Source organism: Myxine glutinosa, chromosome 4 (genome assembly GCF_964187855.1).
Source record: "Myxine glutinosa chromosome 4, kmMyxGlut1.1, whole genome shotgun sequence".
Classification (NCBI taxonomy): domain Eukaryota; kingdom Metazoa; phylum Chordata; class Myxini; order Myxiniformes; family Myxinidae; genus Myxine; species Myxine glutinosa.
This window is the reverse complement of record NC_136264.1, coordinates 194,519,010-194,537,040: the sequence shown is the minus strand read 5'-3', so window position 1 is coordinate 194,537,040 and position 18,031 is coordinate 194,519,010. Positions and strand designations below refer to the sequence as shown.

The following is an 18,031-nucleotide window of genomic DNA, read 5'->3' as shown; positions in this document are numbered from 1 at the left end:
ACGTGACTGTATGTGTACTAACATGTGTGTCCTGCATGTGATTGATGTACAAACTACTCTAAGATCACTAATCAATGTTAACACATTATCTCCAGATTCATGTGATTGATGTAGCAACTCCTCTTTGATCACTAATCAATGTTAACACATTATCTCCAGATACATGTGATTGATGTAGAAACTGCTCTTAGATCACTAATCAATGTTAACACATTATCTCCAGATACATGTGATTGATGTAGAAACTGCTCTTTGATCACTAATCAATGTTAACACATTATCTCCAGATTCATGTGATTGATGTAGAAACTGCTCTTAGATCACTAATCAATATTAACACATTATCTCCAGATACATGTGATTGATGTAGAAACTCCTCTAAGATCACTAATCAATGTTAACACATTATCTCCAGATACATGTGATTGATGTAGAAACTCCTCTAAGATCAGTAATCAATGTTAACACATTATCTCCAGATACATGTGATAGAGGTAGAAACTCCTCTAAGATCACTAATCAATGTTAACACATTAGCTCGAGGTTCACCAAAGCTGGACGTTACTAAGTATGATTCAAATGACGTGATTACAGGTAGAACGAGAACGGCACTCAGTAGAGAGCATACCTCCACCTGGTTGGCCATATCACTCAATGGTGAAGAATCACTTAAAAAATTAGAATAGCTGGATCTGGATCTTCACCAAAATTAAATAGATTATTCCTTGTCACACACACAACTTGTCCAACAAGTTTTGTCCAAATCCATCCATATCCTTTTGAGATATCCCGCTATGTATCGTTTTGGCCATATCTCCCAATTGTGAAGAATCACTTAAAAAATTATAATAGTTGGATCCGGATCTTCACCAAAATTAAATAGATTATTCCTTGTCACACACACAACTTGTCCAACAAGTTTTGTCCAAATCCATCCATTACTTTTGGAGATATCCTGCTATGTATCGTTTTGGCCATATCTCCCAATTGTGATGAATCACTTAAAAAATTATAATAGCTGGATCCGGATATTCACCAAAATTAAATAGATTATTCCTTGTCACACACACAAACACAACTTGTCCAACAAGTTTCGTCCAAATCCATCCATATCTTTTTGAGATATCACGCTATGTATCGTTTTGGCCCAATCTCCCAATGGTGAAGAATCACTTAAAAAATTAAATAATTATCATATCCGAATCCATATTCAGATCTTCACCAAAATTTAATAGATTATTCCTTGTCACACACACAACTTGTCCAACAAGTTCTGTCCAAATCCATCCATAACTTTTTGAGATATCCCGCTATGTATCGTTTTGGCCATATCTCCCAATTGTGAAGAATCGCTTTAAAAATTATAATAGCTGGATCCGGATCTTCACCAAAATTAAATAGATTATTCCTTGTCGCACACACAACCTGTCCAACAAGTTTCGTCCAAATCCATCCATATCTTTTTGAGATATCCCACTCTGTATCGTTTTGGCCCAATCTCCCAATGGTGAAGAATCACTTAAAAAATCAAATAATTATCATATCCGAATCCATATTCAGATCTTCACCAAAATTAAATAGATTATTGTCTATTTGTCCAACACGTTGTCCAACAAGTTTTGTCCAAATCCATCCATAACTTTTTGAGATATCCCGCTATGTATCGTTTTGGCCATATCTCACAATTGTGAAGAATCACTTAAAAAATTAAATAATTCTCATATCCGAATCCATATTCAGATCTTCACCAAAATTAAATAGATTATTCCTTGTCACTCACCCAATCAGTCCACCAAGTTTCGTCCAAATCCATCCATAACATTTTGAGATATCCTGCTATGTATCGTTTTTGGCCCAATCTCCCAATGGTGAAGAATCACTTAAAAAATTCTCGTAGCCGGATCCGAATCCGGATCTTCACCAAAATCTAAAAATTACGTCCTTGTCACATATGCTACATCTCTGCCAAATTTCGTCCAATCTGTCCACAACTTTTTTAGATATCTTGTTCACAAACAAACAAACAGACAGACAGACAGACAGGGGTGAATACATAACCTCCATCCTTTGGTGGTGGAGGTAAAAAGACACCACATGTACATTATGAAGAAGGAAATGGTTCAGGATTCTTCATGCTTGTTGTGAGTTTGTAGAAGAATAATAAAGTTATTCATTCTTTTACAAGGGCCTCATTATTATTGACTAGCAAAGGTACCCGGCGTTGCCAGGTAACACAGTCGCTTCCTGATGGGAATATGAAGAGAGGAGAGGAGAGAGAGGACACGAGGGGAGGCAGAGGGCAAGGTGGCGAGGGGTGGGAAGGGGGCAGAGCGGCATGGGAGGGAGGAAAGTGGATCGGAAGGAGGGGAGGGGGAAGGATGGGGATGGGAGGTGGGTTGGGGGAGGAGGGAATGACAGAGAGGGGTGGGTGGGGTAAAAACAGAGATGAGTGGGCAGGGGGAGAAGAAAAATAGAGAAAGGAGAGGGGGGGCGGGGGGGGTTAGCAAACAGAATGATATGTTATGCTTGATGACCATATATACACACACACACACACACACACACACACACACAAACGTGCCAGCCGGGGGCAAGTAATATTTTCGGACTGGTCTCAACATGAGTGCCACCGCCAGAGCACAGATTGTCTGAGGCTGAGTAAAGAATCTCGTGTCTTTCGCTTATTTAGATTTCGAGTTGAAGGAGTTATTTTAATAAAATACAGTACGTTCCTCATTTAATTGAATGCCCACATATATAAAGGTACAGTGCTTGCCGCGGCCCTCCTTACACTGTTCACTCACTGGGAACTCAAGGCCCTACTTATGCCATACACTCACTCAGAACAACTTATGGCCCTCCTTACGCTGTTCACTCACTCACTCAGAGGAACTCACGGCCCTCCTTACACCGTGCACTCACTCTGAACAACTTATGGCCCTCCTTACGCCGTGCACTCACTCTGAACAACTCACGGCCCTCCTTATGCCATCCACTCACTCAGAACACCTCATGGCCCTCCTTACGCCGTCCACTCACTCAGAACAACTTATGGCCCTCCTTACACCGTTTACTCACTCTGAACAACTCGCGGCCCTTGTTGTGCCGTTCACTCACTCGCAACAACTCACAGCCCTCCTTACGCTATTCACTCCTACAGAACAACTCAGGCCTTCCTTATATCGTTCACTCACACTGAACAAATCACGGCTTTCTTTATCTTTACACTGTTAACGCACACGGAACATCACACCGCTCAGTCGCCTGATTCACTCCACACTTTTCCTTGATTGCTTCCTCATACCATGTTATTTTAGTAAGAGCAGAACAGATTACCAAGTTTTGACCATGTCCAGACAGCTATTTTAGTTTGTAGAAAAGGAAACTGCATAAAAACAATTTATTCACTTAATTTTTTGGCCCTGTCTAGATCTGGGGCTGGGAGCAAATGCCTCATTTACCCCTGCTATAATCTGCCATTGACATACACACACACACCACACACACACACACATACACACACACACACACACACACACACACACACACACACACACAATCTCCCATATGAGCCCTTGTGAGTGGATCGAGGCCTGTTTGAAGTACAGTTGCGGTAAAGCATGAGCACACATCAAGTACAGTACATCAAAATGAAACCCCAAGGCAAAGGACTGAAGGTTTACCTTTAAAGAGGCCTTTATTCGTCCATCGGTTTATTTTCTACTTTTAATGGAAGGAAATAAATTGAATCGGCTTTGGCATAGCAGGAGGAGGGCCGTGCTCTTTTAATTATTTCTTTAATTTGATTTATTTTGCCTCCTTAACTCGGAGATTTCCCCACTGAGTATAAGGTGTGACTGCAGAAGCCTTTCCGTCGATCCTACTGGTTAATTATTTTAATTGTACTCAATTCCCACTGGTTAATTATTTTCGTTTTACTCAATAAAGTTACACTTTGGGCACATTCCTTAATATTTTTTTCACTCAATATGATTCTTGGAACAGTAGAAAATTTTAAAGTTAATGCTTTGTCAATATGGAGAAGGAGGAAGGACAGCCTTGCTGAAAGCTGAGTAAAAGATATAAACTTAGTTATGCGAATAGCTAATGCGTTAAATTTTGTCAGATTTAACTCCAGATTTTGATACTTAAGTGTATGGGATCAAATCCAAATACAGAATTCGATTATATGCTTTAATTAGTCTGTTAGAGTAGATAGTGTGTCCAAGCCAAAGCACGTTTCAATGGGCCAAAACAAAATGGCGGCTTAAGAACCCAGCGATGTGACAGTGGACTGACCAAGATGGTGGACCGCCATTTTGGTATGGCTTCTTTTTTGTTTTGTAATGAGCACCTCTTTAATCATCTTCAAAAAGGTGTTTAACATACCCAAACGCCCAGCTTTCATTCATGCACGCTCTTGGATGTCTAGAAGTATGTTTACAAAGTTTGGGGCCGCTAGGTTTCATGGTTTTGGAGTTATGGAGGAGACGCACACACAAACACACTGACACACACACTGCCTTTTATTATTGTAAGATCGTCTTTGTGCAAAATTGATGCTCCAAGAAGATTGAGGTGAAAGAAGGTAAAAAGGAAATGTTGTGACAATGGGGCAGAGGGGGATGTGGGGCTCCATTTGATTACACCAAACAAGGTAAAGAGCTAATGTGCCAAGAGAGAGGGGAGATGAAGAAACTTGCTAGTAAGAGGGTTGAGTGAGATTGGGTTAAAGGATGTAGATGTATATTGCGGACGGACTGGGGTATTATATGAGATGGTGGTGCACGTCTTGCTTGGGAGTAAGGGTATGCATTTCATGTGAGGTTGTAGTTCACACAGATATCGTCTGTTTCCAGATACCATCTTGTCAATTTGATTTTGATTTGGGTAGGTCATGGACGATGGATACCACAAAGGCTATAACATCAATGCTTTCTTATCGCAACGCATCATTGGAAAGACACGAGACTTTCATGTGCTCTTTCCCGGAGAATCATGAAAGCGGGATTAACATTGAGAGCACGTACATTGGGAAATCGGGCAGAGGACCTCAAGATGCACTTAGAAAATTAGATGCTTGGATGGAATATCTGGTAGCTTTCTTTGTACGTGTCAGTTTTGTTGTTGATGGGTACATTGGGAAAATTGGGATTGCACGTGCATTGGCACGTACATTGGGAAATCGGGCAGAGGACCTCAGATGCACTTAGAAAATTAGATGCTTGGATGGAATATCTGGTAGCTTTCTTTGTACGTAAGTCAGTTTTGTTGATGGGTTGGACAAATTGAAATTATTTGAGTTTCCTTTTCAGGATTGTCATTGTGGAACGCATAAGGCGCTGTGCATGTTGGACATGCAGGTGCCAGGAACTCATTGATTGCTTTCACTTATGGTATGACGAATATATACATTTTCACGATTTGGTTGCTTTTGTTTCTCATTAGTATCACTTCTTGTTGTGATTTGGTTGTTACATGAGGTTTCTGCAACACCCATAATTTCCCCCTACCTTTCCTTTCTGCCACTCATCCACTCATGTGTGGCAGCCTTGCCTCCATATTCCCCTTTAATCTTCCATCAGTGTGTGAACCTGCTGCCATCTGTCATTGAACTCTTTAACAAGCCTATTTTCTGCAAAAAAATAAAATAATATCAAACACAACCTCTCCTGGTGGTCATGGTGCTTCTGCCTGTGATGTGACGGGAACCTGATCTGTGAGCTCCGGTAATCATGGCCTCACCTGTCACGAGTAATCAAAACCGGGCTGCCTTGGCCTCCAGTGAGCGCGAATGATGTGTACAAAGGCCATTGCTCTTAAAAATAGAACAATGGCAACCATTGTGACAAGTCAGTGTGCCTCCGGAGCTTTGCACTCGACTCGCACTTTAATACAATTGAATTGCTGCTTACTCTTTCGACATTATCATTTCCACTTTGAGTAGACTCTTGAGAGAGTTTTTTTTGAGAATCATCAGCTTTCTCTTTTTGAGAACGCAGAGGATGTTGAATGCCTCAATGGACCAAATATGAAGGACATTGCCCGCCCGCGCTCGTTTGTATTCAGACGTCTTCTTTTTCTTCCGTATGCTAAACATGACGAAAAAAAAAAAATTGACAATTTTACGCAACCTTGACCTTTGACCTTTTGATCTAAAAAAAATCAATCTGCTTCTAGCTTTTGATTGGTGAAACAATTCAGTGACCCAATATGCAAATTCTTTAAATTTCAGGTCAATCGGGTGAAAATTGACGATTTTGTTACCTTGACCTTTGACCCTTTGATCTAAGAAAAACCAATCGGCTCCTAGCTTTTGAATATTGAACCAATTCATTGACCTCATATGCAAATTCTTTCAATTTGAGGTCAATTGGGTGAAAAATGGTGATTTTATGCGACCTTGACCATTTAACCCTTTGATCTAAAAAAAGTAATCTGCCTCTATCTTTTGATTGGTGAACCAATTCAGTGATGCAATATGCAAATTCTTAAAATTTCACGTCATTCAGGTGATGATTGTAGATGTTATGCTACCTTGACCTTTGACCTTTTGAGCAAAAAAAACAAACGAGCCGCTTCTAGCTTTTGATTGGTGAATCAATTCTGTGTCCCAATATGTTTCTTTTTTTTTCTTTTTTTAAATATTTCAGGTCATTCGGATGAAAATTGACAATTTTAGGTGACGCTGACATTTGACCTTTTGACGAAATTATTAATTTATCTTGTCGATATTATCATGATAAAGCTTTGTTGAAAATTTGATGACAAAACTCAAATGGTAAATTGAAATTCAAGACGGACTAACGAACACAGGAAAGTGAGAATAAATGAAATTTGACTCGATTCGGATTCTATTTTGACTGCCCTTGGTTCGGTCTGCCGTTCATATCACAGATGGTTGTGAGCTTGCGGCACTCCGATGATGTTGCTATCCTGACAGCTTCGCTCCAAGGTTGGCTAAAATGTCAGCCAGATATCCATGCCAGGTGTTAAGGTGAGACAGCATGGATGTGCGGAAGCCTTTGTTAGGGCGGTTAATGTGAACTGATATGTTTTGCCAAAGGGATCCTTACACCTAAACGGCTGATCGTGTTACCTGTGATAGTGACCCTCGCTGTACAACCTCAACCGTACTCCTGCCTAATGCATCCTTGTCCCCTTGTCAGGCCTCTGCCACCTTGAATAGACCAATTTGCAAGGCTGTTAACAGCAATGACAAAAACAAACATGTTTCTATCAGGACGCCTCTTCGCGGTGCTTGTACTCCCCAACACAAGTCGGGGGCCAAATATTCCCCATTCTTCCCGGCTGCCCAGATTCGTCAGGAAGCGCGGTCACGGTCAGAGTGCCGATTGGTCCCTATGGACCGGCCCTTTCGCTCTTGTCTCTCTCTTTCTCCCTCTAACTCTGTCATGGCCCTGACCTCCTGAAGGCGGGGGTACACCATCCTGGATGTGGGGTATCTCTGGGTCGCTCCTGGCAGATCGATCGGCTGTCTACATGGCACGGGGTTGTTCGAGAGGGCTGTCCGGGGCTATTCTACAACAACAACAATCATGTTTTATGTGAATGAAATGGCCACTGGTGAGAAACCCATGAGATGCACATTTTATTTGAGGCCCTGTTAAATGTGCTCCATTGGCGAGGCCTGGTGGATGCCGCTTGCAATCTGGCGTATGCAGCTTTTGATGGAAAACTATTTGAGGCTTGTACGTCACATGCTCAACCTAAACCCCTCATCCCCAATGTCCCAACTGCCTCATGAGTGACCGGCCGGATTATGCTTTAAATAATTTAAACTTCTTTGATAACCACCTGAGGAAACACATTTTCTTTTCCACCAGTTACTGCATCGGCTACTCAGCCTGTAACTCAGCAGGATGTAAATTTAGACCCTCTTACATAAAGAGGGATGTTCTATAGTGCGCATACACTTGGACCTACCCATAGGACTCCCTTATTGTGATGAAGAGGTATTCCAGGTTTGACTCTGATTGCCATGCTGTTTTGAATTGACGCCAGGTCGTGTTGTGCCCATCCGACGGTCATGCCAACCTCGCGGTGTTGCAGTGTACACCTGACTTCCCCGCATTAAAGGTTGCACCTGCTCCTTTTGTTTGCAATAGCTGTTTATTTGCTGCACTACGTCACTCGTATTGTGTTCCGCCATCATTTACCTCCGTTTGTTCTGAAAGCAAATTATCCGATTGCCAACTTGCACTAAGTTTGTGGATTGATGATCCGAAAGATGGGATGCTCTGCTCATTATTTCTTCGAAAGGATGTGCTCTGCGCAGACAAGTTGCCGTGGTTGTGCGGTTTTCCACCTTCACGGGTAAACGACTTATCATGTTGCAAATAGATAAATGTTGTCGGCTCCAGTTTGCCAGTTGTCGGCTCCCATTAAATATGGCTTTTTCCCCTAATTTGCCTAGTTTTTTGGCAATTTTGTATGATTCCTTCTTAATTTTCTGGTACCCATCTCACCATCTCAGCATTGAATTTCCCATCTCAGCAAGTATCGTACTTCACGTGCTCGCCATCCACATGCCGAGCTTTGTGCACTTAGGGAGCAGATGCCATGCCCACCAATTGTGCCGCTGATGAATTCAAACTGACATTTCTGAATTATTTATGATATCCTCTGTCTGCGAGCATTCTGAGGGGTCCTGCCATACTGCTGCCCCTGTACCGTCGTGGCATCACGTTTACACCTTGCTTTGAACGATGAAACGACGAGGAGTTTTTGTACCTGGCTTATGACGGATGTCTTTTTCAGAAGGGAGTCCTGAGTAGGTTTATCTCTCGTGCTGACATAACATGTTGTTCTCTGTGTGACGTACACCTCAACTCATTGCGGATTGAAACAAGCCAGGAGTTATGCAGTGTGCCGATAGATGCAGTTGCCTTTTTCGGCCATATTTTGTACTATAATGGTGAACAGTGCTGCAGGTCGATGGTGTATATTGTCTAGGAGAGATTGAACTCTTACTGCAGTTTTATGTTGAACATAACCACAAAACAGCACATTTTAATGATTCATGGCGCCAACGAGCACGGTCAAGGGGCTCAATGTTTCTTCGACGTGTTGACTTTCGTTGGTCCATTAATGTATATTGCTTGCTTCTAACGTGGATCCTCCGCATCGAAAATCTGTGCACTCCAGTCCAAAAGGCAGGTGTCCAGAGCATTCGGGATCTGGTTGGAGGGATTCTTCATGATGGAGCATGAATGATCTGTAGGGTGGTGGACCATGCTTGAGGAGCTCGTGTCATGGCTGAGGAGCTCACACGACAAAGATGAATGGCTCTTGGGGCCAGGATTGAAGGGTTCTCGGGGCCAAGGTGGAAGGTCTCTCGGAGCTTGGTTGAGGGACGCCTGATGGGCTGCATGGAGCACCGGTGAGGGGCCTTATGGGTCCTGGTCGAGGATGGTCGAGAGGCAGTTTTCAATAGGATAATATTTTTCGACATGTTTGAGGAATTCCAAATAGGAGCAGTGAGATCAATAATCTATATTATTAAAGTAGCGGCAGTTTTCTGTCTGTCTGTTTCTCTCTTTAAGCTCATTGGTTGGACAGCTGGCCTGATTCTACCCACAACGACATCATTAGTAGGAAGGCTGGCTCCACCCACCAGCAATTTGATTTTCAGGCATGCAGTTCAGGCCGAGCACATCGTCAAGCTTGTCATATTCACAATCACCATGCCCTACCTTTACATTGAAAAACATAAACTTCTGGGAGCATGTGAGGCAGTGCTTTTTTGCCAATACACCACCCAAAAAGGGAGTGTTTTGCACAGAACTCTGCCCCTGCTAGTAATTTAGGAAAGCTATGAGGGTAAAACCACATAATATCCATCCGTGAGATTGAGGGACGTGGCATCAGAGTAGATAATGATGTTAACAGAGCAGATAATGATGAAGTTAACAGAGTAGATACGCTTCATGTTAACAGATCAGATAAATGTGATGTGAGCAAAGTAGATAAGTGAGAGGTTAACAGTTCAGATAAACGTAATGTTAACATAGTAAATAAACGTGATGTTAACAGAGCAGCTTCTCTTTCTCTATTGGTTAGACAGAGTATGTAAATAGTGGATGGGAGTTTTACCCCACAGTTTTGCCATGGTCAGACTAGCTGACATCCCACTTTTGGTTCGCTCGGCTATAATTGATCTATCGGGGTGGGGCGTCGAGAGCATGTGTCGGAGTAAAAATGAATGATTGTCATCTCTGGACCAATCAGAGACAGCCATGGCCGTAAAGCATGCTGGGTTCTTGCATCACATGGGGTAGTCATGCGAAGTTAAAAGAGGTATGATTGTTTAAGCACTATGGGCCTAAAGCCATCCTGCAGTTGCCGAGCAGAACTGTGCCTTTGCGTAGAGTTGGGAAGAAAACATGTTTTATATGTGGTTTGACCTTGTGCAAATGTGGAAACAAGGGCTCTGACATCATCTGTTCTGTTCTTACCTTATATTTCACTTCACTTTTGCCTTCCTTTCTCGTGAACGCTTTGAGTATAAATTACAATTCAGAAAGAATAGAAGTTAGAGATCTGGTTTCCCATGTGGACAAGTAGATTATCTCCGCATGTACGAATACATATTCATTTTGTCTATCAAAGTTGTCTGTCACTATTTTTGATAAAGATGGACAGACCCTACACATGAATCCCCATCTGGGAGGATTAATTTGTCGGAAAGGTAATGTGGGAATTGGATGCCAAACCCTATCTAATTAATTGCATCAGGTGGCATCCGTGGTTGCTTAGCAACCCGTCATGCGGCAGAGTTATTTGTGGCTTGTTGGCTTCAGGATCAAAGGTCAGGAAGCAGGTATGAGAAGCCACTCATGACCCGGCCAGCAAATCCGTAACAATATATATCGGCCAGTGAAGTAATGCAACTTGGAGTAATTTTGTAAAGAAGTCTAAAGACTTAAATAATGATTGTACATAAAGAAAAAACACATTTGCATAGCGCATTATATTTTCTGCTGCACCGCTTACAGGCAAACACTCTAGACATCAAATACTCCAATACATCATTCGGAGTAATTGCTGAAGAGGATTGCTGAGGAACAGGTGCCCTTTAAGTTGACAAAAAACAACAGGTTCCAACTCTGCCCAATCTTTGCTCTCCCATCACCCCCCCCCCCCACCCCCCCCTCACTCCCAACCCCAAGTCCCCACCCTTCTCTCCCCAAACCTAAGGTGTCAATCCTCTTCTCACTCCAAGCCTTCAATGCTTGCCCCCCACCACAACTCCTCAGTCTCCCACCCTCCCCCCAATGAAAGTCCTCAGTCCACCCACCCAAAGCAAGCCTCAACCGCCCCTCCCAACTCTATTTCTCTGCTCTCACCTACCTCACAATGCACTCTACAACATTCCAATTCTGTCATAACCCATGACGGACATTTCTGGTTGTGGGGTGCCCCAAACAGACTGCCCAAATTAGGCCACCCCCAACATGAGCTAGATTAGCTATTCGGGCTACCGATTGAAATCAGGTAGAAATTGTTGACGTCAACTATCTATTGCTAATACAACCACTGACAGACTTTCTGGTGGCAGAGTACCCCAAACAGACACCCCAAAGTAGTTCAGCCCCAAAATGAGCGAGATTAGCTTTTCGTGTTACGGATCGAAAATAAGTGCAAACAAGTACAGATACATTCAAAGTACACTGTCCCCTTGCCAAATAGATAAATAACATCCTCCAGCGCAGCACATAGAGATGGTATTGGGAGGGAGAGGTGTGCAACAATTGATTGATTAATTGCATAATTATAATCAACAAACAGTAATCGTAAAGTAATTTCTTAATCAATTGGCTAATAGCGTCCTCAACCACCACCGTTTCATCCGAATTTGTAACTTTAAAATAATTAATTAATGAAGTCATTAATCGATTAATTGATTAACCAATTAATTGAAAATACCCTTTGCAGTCAAAACGCTTGGTCATTGTCATATCCAAATTTCAGCTTCCTAGCTCAACAAGTGCCTGAGGTAATGCCCAGTAGAGAAAGGAATACATATGTAAGTGATTAATTAATCGATAATAATTATGTAACTAATCAATTAATTGATTAATCAAAAAACAAAAAATACCGTTTTTGCCAACGCACTCGCTCACTATTGTGCCGAAATTTCAGCTTCCTAGCTTAACGGATGGCTGAGATATCGTCCGGAAAAGAAAACAAGAAAACAAACAAGAAAACAAACTAGAAAACAACGAGTGAAAACTGAGTACTCCCTTTCAGCGTGTGTCATTGCCGGGCCCTCTTCGGTGCCCGGCAATGACGTCATGCAGCGCCTGGAGATGAAATAGGAAAGGAGCGGTGTACAATTGTTCTTTATATCACTCAATTTGTTTTTTACAATTTTTTACAATACAGTGTCAATTTGTTTTATACCGTGTACCCTCTCCCTCCTCCCCCAAACCTCCCAGCCCTCTCCCTTCCACATATCTCCTGATGTCCCTGTTTTCTACTGTTGTTGTGTTTGTGTGTTTCCCTATCTCTCCCCATCTTGTCTCCCACTCCCTTTATTATATGTTTTATGTGTTCGTTTATGTTTTTTGTGTTTAATGGTAGCTCTTACTCGAGCCTCAATGTTGTATACCAAAAAAAATATAAAAAAATTGCAAGTACAACCATCAACATATTTTTGGTGGTGGATGTCCCAAGGGGGAAGAGGGGGCAAGGGAGGATAGAGGGAGGGTGGAGAAGGGGAGGTGGGGAAGGAGGTTGGAGGGGGGGAGGGAAGGGGTTTGGAGGGGGGAAATGGAAGGGAGGGGGGAAGGGGGTTGGGGGAGTGAGGGGGGGGGGGGAAGGGGGGAAGAGGAGGAGGGGGAGGCAGGAGAGGAAGGGGGTCTATAGCCGGCGAAGCCGGTGTTGTCAATAAACGCGTACGTATTATGTCGAAAACCAGATTATGCTGTATCCCTTGGCTTGAGAATTCCGAAGCGCAATGGAGGCCGCCATCTTGAGGATGCGGAAGTATGCATAACAAATTGAAAAACGTTCAATAGGAGTTTCTTTCACCAGTCGTTGTTTGATTCACAATCTTATGCACCTCTAATTTATAATTAAATACTTTAAGACCAACCTCGGCCCGCACGGGCCTGGTTATCTTCAACGAAAAACGTCACCAAACACCGGAACCAATGAGATTCGAGCATTTGAAAAAATATTTCTAAAACCAAATCACGCAATGGAGGCCGCCATCGACCGGATGCGGAAGTTTGCATAAAACAATTGCGAAAAAGTTCAATAGGAGTTTGTTTCACCCGTCTTTCTTTGATTCATAATCTAATGCACCTCTAATTTGTAATTAAAATACGTTAAGACCAACCTCGTTATCTTCAACGAAAATCGTCACCAAACACCGGAACCAATGAGATTCGAGCATTTGAAAAATATTTTTAAAAAGCTTATTACGCGTTTCGGAGGGTGAAAACGGCGTCAAATATTCTAAAATTGACGAAGAATTATTTTTTAGAAATCTCGCGTCCGTCGGGGATAGTTTTTCACGGCCGGAAATATTCGAAGTTGAGACGGAATTCACCGAATTAATCAAGAAGTAAATTTTATCAATTTTAATCTCATCCAGAATGCAAATGGTACCTACTACACCTACTACACCTACTACATCGACGGTACCTACTACACCTACCTACTACCAATTACCAAACCTACTGATGCCATAGTGATGGGTAAAATAGTGGCAAGAGGCTTTGGCTTCGCCGGCTCATTGCGGCTTTGCAGTCGGGTACTAGTATATATGCTGGTGGGTGAATGTGGCGTTCATCACGTTTCTGAGTTAAGTGTGATGCCGATCAGGAAGAAGCAGAAGCCATACTCCAAAAAACCGATAATTCTTTTTATCCCCAAAATTTTTTTTGGCCTAATACACTCCCAGGCATTCACTGATGAACCTCTGAAAGTTGGGCGAAGATCCATTCAGCCATCTCTGAGAAAAATGGCGACACAGACAGACAGACCAACATCTCTTATATAGTAGATAGATGTACTGTGCGTGAATTTCACTAATGCACACAATGATAGTCTACTCGTCTACTCATAATCACTCATATTTACCGAGCACCATTATAACAAGCACCCAGGGACAAAAAGACCCCATGACCATACTGTCTTGGTCTGCAGGGATCTGGTCCAGCTCTTCACAATTTGAATCGGAGTCATCACTCCAAGGTCTCTTTTCTTGTTTGGTCTCTTTTGCAACATTCATTGTTCTAACCATCGTTTCCCTGGTGACGTCATTCTTGGTTGGCGACCTCGAGGTAGCGTCCATGGAGCAAATCTTCTGCAATGAGATATTTTAGGGTTCTGAGTAGTCGGGGTCACCAGTTTAGGAGTCGCGGAAGGCGAGAGAACGAGGCCATTTCATAGGGTTCGAAGCTCATTTATTCGTACAGAAATCTCCAGCACTCTCTACGCGAATGGAAGTCGTACCGCTTTTATAAAGCCAAAACCCTCTTCGGAGGGCATGGCTCCGACAACCGCGCGTGCGTCACATCCAACAAGCCAAAAGCCCCACAGGCCCGTGCACGTGGATTATGACCAAACATAAGGTAACCGTCACATGCGAATAAGTTAACCGTGACATGCGAATAAGTTAACCGCGACATGCGAATAAGGTAACCGCTACATGCCCCCCCCCCCCCCAGAATGCACTCCCACGGGCATGTACGTAGTTCGCAGGCACGCTCGGCAGTGCCGAGAAGGCTCGAGCAGTGCTCGGCCTCGGTACGCGCGAAAAAACGCCGCCGTGGGGTTGAGCCGACCGAGGGGCTGGTCAAGGCCTCGGGGGAGGCTGCCGAGGTTCCTCGCGGGCCTCCCGAGGTTGCAGTTCGCGGGAGCACTTGGCAGTGCCGAGAAGGCTCGAGCTGTGCTCGGCCTCGGTGCGCGCGAAAAGGGGTTGAGCCAAGCGAGGGGCTGGTCAAGGCCTCGGGGGAGGCTGCCGAGGTTCCTCGCGGGCCTCCCGAGGATGCAGAGTAGGAGTAGTAGTTGCGCGAGTTGCAGCTTTGGACACGTGAGCTGTAGCTGTAGTTGTAGAGTTTTCGCGAGTTGTGAGCAGCAGTGCGCGCGAAGGTAACGAAGCAGCCGTGCCGCCAACGTCAGTGCGCGCGCAAGAGATGAGCAGCAGTGCCACCCACATCTCGTAACTGCGTTCTTTTCGAGGGTCCTGGAGCAGGCTCGCCCCTTTGGTCGTAGAGGAGGAGCCGAGCGCGGTGCGCGAACCACATGGCCGCTCGTCGTTTCCAAAACTCCGGCAGTTCGATCGAAACTGCGTTCGAAACCGCGCCCGCATCCGTTCGGGAGAAGCCGGGGTCACCAGTTTAGGGTTCTGAGTAGTCGGGGTCACCAGTTTAGGAGTCGCGGAAGGCGAGAGAACGAGGCCATTTCGTAGGGTTCGAAGCTCGTTTATTCGTACAGAAATCTCCAGCACTCTCTACGTGAACGGAAGTCGTACCGCTTTTATAAAGCCAAAACCCTCTTCGGAGGGCGTGGCTCCGACAACCGCGCGTGCGTCACGTCCAACAAACCAAAAGCCCCACAGGCCCGTGCGTCACGTCCAACAAACCAAAAGCCCCACAGGCCCGTGCACGTGGATTATGACCAAACATAAGGTAACCATCACATGCGAATAAGTTAACCACGACATGCGAATAAGTTAACCGCGACATGCAAATAAGGTAACCGCTACAATATCATCCTTCACGTCATGGCTCATGAAACCATCATGCACCGGAAGAGTCTCTGACCGTGATCTGATGTGCAAAACCAATATGGATCCAACAGTTTCACTGAAGGCTTGTTTCCAGTTTGTGATCGCTCGTCATTGGTAGGCAACGTCTCTGCTTCTATAACACCCGGAGAGGCTTCGTTGGAAATTTGCGTGGATGATGTTGAGGCTGTTCATGTGCTCGCTATGCTTGTGTATTTGGCTCTCACTATTAAGCCCTGCTTGAGAGAACGCCACATAGTTATTTGGGTGGTGTATGAATTAACAGACCGCTGCCTCGATCGCTGAGGCTGATTTTCATAAAGCCCATGATGCCTATCAGCTGAAAATCCTTTTAACTGTCACTTTGGTCATTTTATAATTAAAGGAAAACTTATAGGGAGGGAATGCCATTTGTGAATGTGATAGCTCTGAATATGTCTGACTAGCAGTGAGCACCATTGCACCAACATGGTGACAGTATGATTTTGTTTTTTACAAGTGAAAATTGTGGGTGGAGTCAGACGAACTGTCTGGTGTTTCACAGGCAGGGTCATTTCATCAATGTGTGTGCCATCCCAAGAGAGGATGTTAAACCGGGTGTCCCATCTGCCCGCATTAGATGCTGGATTTAAAGATCGCATGGTGTCCTTCGTGAAGAGTAAATGAGCTATTACGGGCACCGTGGCCAAATTCCTGCCAGGAAGCTGTTTTAGTAGCACAAGATTGTGGCCCACCTCAAGGAATACCATTGTTGCCTCCCTCAAGGAACACCATTGAGGCCTACCTCAAGGAACACCATTGTGGCCTCCATCAAGGAACACCTTTGGGTCATACCTCAAGGAACACCATTGTGGCTTCCCTCAAGGAACACCAATGTGTCATACCTCAAGTAACACCATTGAGGCTTCGCTCAAGTAACACCATTGTGGCTTCGCTCAAGGAACACCATTGTGGCTTCGCTCAAGTAACACCATTGAGGCTTCCCTCAAGGAACACCATTGTGGCTTCCCTCAAGGAACACCAATGTGTCATACCTCAAGGAACACCATTGAGGCTTCCCTCAAGGAACACCAATGTGTCATACCTCAAGGAACACCATTGAGGCTTCCCTCAAGAAACTTCATTGTGTCATACCTCAAGGAACACCATTGTGGCTTCCCTCAAGGAACACCATTGTGGTCTCCCTCAAGGAACACCATTGTAGTCTCCCTCAAGGAGCACCATTGTGGCTTCGCTCAAGGAACACCATTGTGGCTTCGCTCAAGGAACACCATTGTGGCTTCCCTCAATGAACACCATTGTGGCCTCCCTCAAGGATCACCATTGTGGTCTCCCTCAAGGAACACCATTGTGGTCTCCCTCAAGGAACACCATTGTGGTCTCCCCTCAAGGAACACCATTGTGGTCTCCCTCAAGGAACACCATTGTGGCTTCCCTCAAGGATCACCATTGTGGCCTCCCTCAAGGATTACCATTGTGGTCTCCCTCAAGGAACACCATTGTGGTCTCCCTCAAGGAACACCATTGTGGCTTCCCTCAAGGATCACCATTGTGGCCTCCCTCAAGGATTACCATTGTGGTCTCCCTCAAGGAACACCATTGTGGTCTCCCTCAAGGAACACCATTGTGGTCTCCCTCAAGGAACACCATTGTGGCCTCCCTCAAGGAACACCATTGTGGCCTCCCTCAAGGAACACCATTGTGGCCTCCCTCAAGGAACACCATTGTGGTCTCCCTCAAGGAACACCATTGTGGCCTCCCTCAAGGAACACCATTGTGGTCTCCCTCAAGGAACACCATTGTGGCCTGCTTCAAAGATGCCAATCCTGCAGAATGAAACAGGCCCTGAATGAAACAGGCATCTTTTTCACATTTCATCCATTTTTAAAATGAATTGTTAATTATGTCATTAAACCGTATGAAAAATCTGAAAAACGATTACATTTGTTTTGATGGAAAATAACACACCTTTGACCTGCTCATCATGTATTAATGGAAAACAAAGGTATCATGTTCTATGTGACTTTTTTGCTGGAGCGGTTTCTCGATATTCTCATCTTGATGCTTATTGATTTCAAATCCCCTGAGTTGGCTATTGGATGATGTAACAATGCCCTATTTGGGTAATGAGTATTGGGTTGTGCTTCCAGGACATTGTGACGTGTTGTTTCCTTTCTTCTCAGTGTGCAGTTCTGGGCAAAACAGATTGGGAATGAGCTGGATAAAATGATGAGGAAGGACATCGGCCTGGACACCTTGAAGCAGGTA

General features: G+C 44.2%; 1 protein-coding gene across 4 annotated transcripts in view; it reads left to right on the top strand.

Moving 5' to 3' along the window:
• The window catches only part of CACNA2D2 (calcium voltage-gated channel auxiliary subunit alpha2delta 2), a 337,069-nt gene that overhangs the window by 101,792 nt on the left and 217,246 nt on the right, over nt 1–18,031 (top strand). For all 4 annotated transcript variants that reach the window (XM_078776839.1, XM_068114187.2, XM_068114186.2 and 1 more), the window contains exon 2: nt 17,947–18,028. In XM_078776839.1, the coding sequence (XP_078632965.1) occupies nt 17,947–18,028 (82 nt within the window). The remainder of the gene's footprint in view (nt 1–17,946; nt 18,029–18,031) is intronic.